The sequence below is a fragment of the Grampus griseus genome (genome assembly GCF_964374135.1).
Source record: "Grampus griseus genome assembly, chromosome: 3".
NCBI classification, from domain to species: domain Eukaryota; kingdom Metazoa; phylum Chordata; class Mammalia; order Artiodactyla; family Delphinidae; genus Grampus; species Grampus griseus.
Window position 1 is genome coordinate 166,318,218 of NC_139019.1, and position 6,855 is coordinate 166,325,072.

At 50.2% G+C, this 6,855-nt stretch overlaps 1 protein-coding gene across 1 annotated transcript; it reads right to left on the reverse strand.

Moving 5' to 3' along the window:
* Nucleotides 1–4,096: 4,096 nt before the first annotated feature.
* NFILZ (NFIL3 like basic leucine zipper) lies at nt 4,097–4,960 on the reverse strand (the record flags this gene model as incomplete). The annotated part of the gene is made up of 1 exon (XM_082652232.1): nt 4,097–4,960. One exon carries the CDS (start codon nt 4,958–4,960, stop codon nt 4,097–4,099), a length of 864 nt encoding a protein of 287 aa, XP_082508358.1.
* Nucleotides 4,961–6,855: the final 1,895 nt, after the last annotated feature.

The following is a 6,855-nucleotide window of genomic DNA, read 5'->3' on the forward strand; positions in this document are numbered from 1 at the left end:
ACAATGAAAAGATGGAGTAGCTGCAACAGTGGCCATCCCACAAAGTCAAAAATATTAACTCTGTGGCCCCTCTGTACAGGAAGAGTTTGCCAACCCCCTACTCTGGATCCATGCTTTTCAAATTTCAATGTGCATGTGGATCTTCTGGGCATCTTATTAAAATACAGGTTCTGATTTACCTATTCTGGGAGGGGTCTAAGAGTCTGCATTTTAACAAGCTCCCAGGTGATGCTGATGCTGCTAGTCAGTGGATAATGACTTGAGTGTCAAAGATCCAGGTAGCACAGGGTTCAGCCAGGATGTGTCTGTGAATCTTTGCAGACAAGACAGATAAACATGGCCTGATCAGCATCTTCAACTCATTTTATCTCTGCCCCCAGCAATCACCAACTCAGTGGGCAGAAACTTTCATTCATTCAACGTCTGTTGCAATCTCAACCTGAGCCAGACACACCCGAAGCAGGAAGGGAATTTCGTGCATTGATAGCCAAAGAAATCTCCCCAGCCTTCAAGGATGGGTGGAAGAGGAAACATAACATGTAGTTGCACAGGGTCCTAAAATCCAGTCCCCGAGTCAATCACGGTGTGACAGACATGACCCAAGGGACCCATGGATGCCCCAGGGTGGAACGTGGCACTGGATAGTTCTTATAGCAGCAGCACCCAGGCAGCCACACATAAGGTTGCCAGATGCCCACTGGCTCTCAGAGGGCAGAAGACACACCTGTGGTCCCAGAGCCCAGCACAGGAGGACAGTAATCAACACGTCTTGGGTGAACATTCTAGACATTTGTGTAAGTTTCCACTTGCAAATTCCTCAGTGTGGAGTACTTTTTCCCTCATCCAGTTCCTGTTTTACACACAGTAGGAGCTCCAAAAAATATTTGTTGAAAAAATATATGTATGTGATGAATGCAGAAATGATTCATACTCAGTTCCAAGAGCAATCATATATAAACAGCATTGACAAAAAAATAATAAGAGCCAGGCCAGAGTGAAGGGAAACAATTTTGAAGAATGAGAGGACATTTCCCCTGAAGACAGCACTACTCTGGGGCTGGGAGCATGAGTGCTTTCTAAAAAGGAAAAGGAGAGAGGAGCTAATATTTGTCAGGCACTTGTGTATGAAATGCTATGCACACAGTAAATGAGCTTTAAACTTCTCAAACCATCTGAGGTAGGTGTGATGGTCTCTACTTCGGAGAAGAGGAACAGGAGGCTCCACCAGCCACCTCCAGGTAGAGGGTAGGGGGTCTGAATGGCTCCCCCTTGGTAAGAATAGGATCAGAGATAGAAGTTTGCAAGAAGTGGGTTCTGGCTCTAGAGAAGGAATGGTGATGGGGTTTTGGAGGAAGTGAGTTCTCCATCCTTAGAGGAATTCAAGTAGAGACTGGATGACCACTCATCACTAGATTCTTGGAGCCCCTCCTGATGTCAAAATTCTATGATCTGTTTTAGGCAGATCCTTCTCCAGGCTTTTCCAACTGGAGCAGGAAGGTTAAAAGGGGCCTGAGTCACCCAAGGGCAGCCAATCCCCACCCCCGAGTCCATGGGATGTGAGTAAGCTGGGCCCAGACACTTTAGACACACCTGGTGGGTGGAATCACCAAGAGGAAGCACTAAGCTACCCACATCTCCCAGCAGCAAGATGCTATGCCCCCACTTTGTCCTTCCCTCTCCTTGTTAGCAATTTTTAATATTTCCAGGGCCAGGGCTGCACTAAAATCCTCTAGGCAGGATCAGCCACAACTGTGTGGCATCTTTTTTTTGGGGGGGGGGGTCTTAGTTGTGGCACGTGGGATCTTTCATTGCGACGCACCGGCTTCTCTCTAGTTGTGGTGTGCAGGCTTTTCTCTCTGTAGTTGTGGCACGCAGGCTCCAGAGCACGTGTGCTCTATAGTTTTGTGGCACGCAGGATCTCTAGTTGAGGCGGGCGGGCTCAGTAGTTGTGGCGCCTGGGCTTGGTTACCCCAGAGCATGTGGGATCTTAATTCCCCGACCAAGGATCGAACCTGAGTCCCCTGCATTAGAAGGTGCATCCTTTACCACTGGACCACCGGAGAAGTCCCTGTGTGGCATCTTTGTGTTGAGAACTGGCTCCTCTGCACCCCCAGTCTACCCCCTCCCAGCTGTGCGTGCTGGCTGAGGAGGGACAGGCCAGAGTTGCCTCCTCCAGGCAGCCCTCCTTCCTGCCTCCCCAGGACATTCTTGGGAGATGTAAGTCTCCAATCCCAGCCCAAAGGTGGGGGAGAAGGCAGGACATTGGGCGCCCCCCCACCCTCGCTCAGGGGCACAGCTGAACTGGCAGTGCAGGTCCTCAAAAGGTCAGGTGCCCACCAAGGCCCCCATGGCTGATTGCTGCAGCTGTGACCAGCAGGATGGGAGACCTGGCTGGGTACTTGTTTTCTCCCACTGGAGGGCCGAGAATGGGTGAGGGACCAGAACAAGGAGTGAACAGGCAGAGGAGGGCCAGGCCGTGATATGCAGGGTGCCCTGTGCTGCGACCATGATAAAACTGGGCTGGCTGAGAACGAGCCCAGCCTCCAAACCTGGTAAGGGCAGAGGGGGGAGGGTGCACCCATGGCCCAATGACTTGGCTGACCAGGGACATCCAGTGCTCAGCGGCTGCACCAGCCCAGAGGCATACCCCACCCCACCCCAGCTCTCCCCACAATTGGAGCTGGGATCTTTTTTTAACCAGAATCTAACAAATGCTCTGAAATGATTTAAAAAAAAAAAAAAAAAAAAGAGGAGGGTTCTGAGTGAGGACTGATGAGAGAAGTGGTTTTGGTGAGCTCTGGGGGCTCCAGGGTACCTGGAGAGTGGTCTTTTCTCCCATCCAGCTGGGACTGTGTATGCTGGGGCTGAGAGGTCTTCAGGGGCACAAGCAGCTGGGGACAGAGAGAAAACTGACCCCCCCCCTTCAGATATTGCTGGCCTGTTCCAATGGCTCAAGGCCCTGACCCAACACACAGAGAAAGCCATCTGAACTGGATAAGTCTGATCCCCAAACTGGGTGGTAAGCAAGCACCCCAAGGGGACCCTAAGAAATGAGGGGTCAGACATCTTGAGACAGTACGTCCTCCTTCAAGTATGGCCCTCAGTATGTCTGTTCCCAGCCCCCCATCATCCCCCCTAGAACAGGAAACCCAAAGCCAGGAAGGTGTCCTCACGCTTGTTACTAAGTTGGGCACTATGAATTGTAAATAAATGAGTGAGAGAATGAATGAATGAATAACCAAATGAGCACGTGAATGAGTGATTAAATGAATAAAAGAATCGACAAATGGATAGACATATGTGTAGATAGATAAATGGATGAATAGATAGGTGTGTAGATTCATAGCAAAGTGGTTGGGAGGATGGATCGATAGATTGAGGGAAGGAAGGAACGAATGAATGAACGAACGAACGAATGAAAGAACGAAGGAAGGGAGGGAGGAAGGAAGGGAGAATGGTTGGGTGAGTTGATGTGGTTAGATGGCTGAGTGGTTAGATGGCTGAATAGATAGATGGAAGGAAGGATGGATGGATGGATAGATGGACAGATGGAAGGATGGATGGAGGATGGATGGGTGGATGGATGGATAGATGGATAAATGGACTGATGGAAGGATGAATGGGTGGATAGATGGAAGGATGGATGGAGGATGGGTGGGTGGGTGGATGGATGGATGGATGGATGGAAGGAAGCATGGATGGATGGATGGATGGATGGATGGATGGCCTGATGGAAGGATGGATGGGTGGATAGATGGATGGATGGACAAATGAGTAGATGGGTGGGTGGATGGATGGATGAGTGGGTGGATGAATGGATGAATGGAAGAAGGAAGAAAAAATGACTACCCAAAACAAATATTTTAGGCAGGATAGGAGCCATGGTATGATCCAAGGTACCCCAGCCTCTCCTCTTAAAGGTCTGGTCTGGACACTAAGAAGTGGACCCTCCCCCCAGCCAGGGCACCCACGGCCTCCCACAGGCCTTTCCCAGTCTTGGGAGCTGGGTCAAGGCCAAGCCACTCATACCCCCAGACAAACCCACGATCAGCCCCCACTGCACCCTGGCAGGCCTGGCCTTGCCCAGGAGAAGCTTTCAGATGGGGGCCCAGCCACCTCCCCAGCCCCAAGGTACTCTGCCTGAGGCTTGGGGCTTGATACGCAATTTGTGGGGCAGGGAGGGCTGAGCCAGACCCTCTGGATCCTTCCCAGGGACCGGGAAGGTCACCCCAGGAGGCAACCCCACGGGATCAACACTGGGCGTCAGCAACACATCTGAGCACCCTGAGGCCTGGCAACCAGGGGGTATGGGTGACCACAGCCCCCAGCAGGGCCTGAGCTCAGGTCTGGGCCCCTCATGTCTATCCAGGGGGTGACAGCTGAAGAAGGCAGCTGGAAGGGAACTCTGCAAGGCCATGTCCATTCTCTTGGGGGTAGGGGGTTCAGGGTCCTGGAGGGACCTGGGGGAAGTGGCCAGGCCAGTCCAGCTGGCAGCCACCAGGCAGCCCCAGCATCCTGGAACCCCAGCGTCCAAGGAACACGGTCTCAAGAGGCAGCCATGGGAAGCGGGAAGAGAGGGGAGCTGTTCAGCCCTAGGGTGGGGGTCTCCAGCCCAGGGCGACTCCCATAGCAGAGTGGGCAGGGTCCAGGTACCACCAGTGGGGGGCAGGAGGCCAAAGCGATGTTTGAGAGCCCGTAGCTCAGTCCTGAGCAGAGCGTTCTCCTCGAGCAATGCGTCCAGCCTGCCCTCTAGGGCCGCATCATTGAGACGTCGCTTCTCCCGGGATCTCTTGGCCGCTTCGTTGTTCTTCCTCCGCTTCTCCCAGTAAACCGTATCCTTCTTCTCTTCTGGCATGAACTCCCGCTGCCGACGCACGGCCGTACGCCGGCCCCACGGTCGCCTCAGGGTTTTGCCGCAACCCTGGGGTACATCTGGCGGGACCAAGAGACCCACATCCATGGCTGCCTGGGGACCCTGGGGAGGAGAAAAAAGTTATTGAACTGGAGGTAGGAGGCTGACCTGGGTGACTCCTTCCTCTAATTTATCCTGTGTCTCCGCCATCCCCAGGGGAAGGGGCGCGGGTGGAGTGGGAATTGGGCTGGAGACCAGGGTGGAAGCAGAAAGAGGTGTAGCAGGGAGAGTGAGGACCTGGTGGGATGCTTTAGTGCCTGATGGAGAAGTGGGTGAGGCTGCAGAGAGAGGTTGGTTGACTGGGATAAGGCTTAAAAGCAGACCACAGTCGTCATGGAGAGGTGCTTGGGTACCATATCCTCAGGAGGATGCAGGCTCTTTTCCAGGAGTTCTTACCACTGAGAAGGTCAGCAGACCAGCCAAGGGCTCAGTTCAATCTGAGCTCCAGGGTAAGATTCTTGGAGAACCAGAGAGACATAGGAGGAAAGCTTAACCTAGAAAAAGAGAGTGTGTGCCCATGGAGTTAAACTGAGCCAAGGTGGGGTCAGAAGATAAGCTACTACTCATCTGAAAAGAGCCAAGGTTGTGCACCAAGATGTCCTCCATCTGTGGCCAGAATTTTGCACCTGCCCAGCCACCCTACCTATATTTTCATAAGGTCTTCTATTCGCCCACCCACTCACTCATCTCTCCGTCCCTCTACCCACCTACCTAACCAACTCACATTCCATCCATTTATCCATTGATCCACCCATCCACCATCTATTTATCCATCCATCCACTCTTTCAAACACCCGTCCATCCCCCACCCGATTGTACAATCCTCTGTCCATCTCCCACCCACTCACTCATCCATCTAACTGTCCATTCATTCACTGATAGCTTCATTTTAAAAATAATATTGTGCCTACGGGTAAAAGAAAAAATAGACAGGGAATTATTCCCTGGCGGTCCAGTGGTTAGGACTTGGCGCTTTCACTGCTGTGGACCTGGGTTCAATCCCTGGTCAGGGAACTAAGATCCTGCAAGCCGCGCAGCGTGGCCTAAAAAGAGAAAAGGAAGAAAAAATAGACAAATTGAACCTTATGAAAGTTTTTTAATTTTGTGCATCAAAAGAAACTATCTACAGAGTAAAAAGGCAACCCACAGAATGGGAGAAAATATTTGCAAATTACATATCTGATATAATACCCAGATTACATAGGGATTAATATCCAGAATACATAGAAATCTCTTAAAACTCAACAACAACAAAAACCAAACAACCCAATTCAAGAATGAGCAAAAGACCTGAGTAGACATTTCTCCAAAGAAGCTATAAAAATGGCCAAAAAGCACATGAAAAGATGTTCAGTGTCACTAATAATTAGGGAAATATAAATCAAAACCACAATGAGATACCTCCTCACACCTCTTTGGATGGCTACTATCAAAACAACAGAAAATAGCAAGGGTTGGCCAAGATGTGGAGAAACTGGAACCTTTATGAACTGTTTGTGGGAATGTAAAGAATGGTGTAGGCATCGTGGAAAACAGTATGATGGTTCCTCAAAAAAAATTAAAAATAGGATTACCATATGATCCAGCAATTCCACCTCTGGATATATACCCAACAGACTTGAAAGCATGGTCTCAAAGATATATTTGTACACCCATGTTCGTAGCAGCATCATTCACAGTAGCCAAAAGGTGGAAGCAACCCAAGTGTCCATCAACAGATGAATGGATAGGCAAAATGTGGTCCATCCATACAGTAGAATATTATTCAGCCTTAAGAAGGAAGGAAATTCTGACACATGCTACAACGTGGATGAAACTTAAGGACGTTATTTCATTAAGACACGAAATAAGCCAGTGACAAAAGGACAAATACTGTATGATTTCCTTTATAGGAGGTACTTAGAGTAGTCAAAGCCATAAAGACAGAAAGTATCATGGTGGTT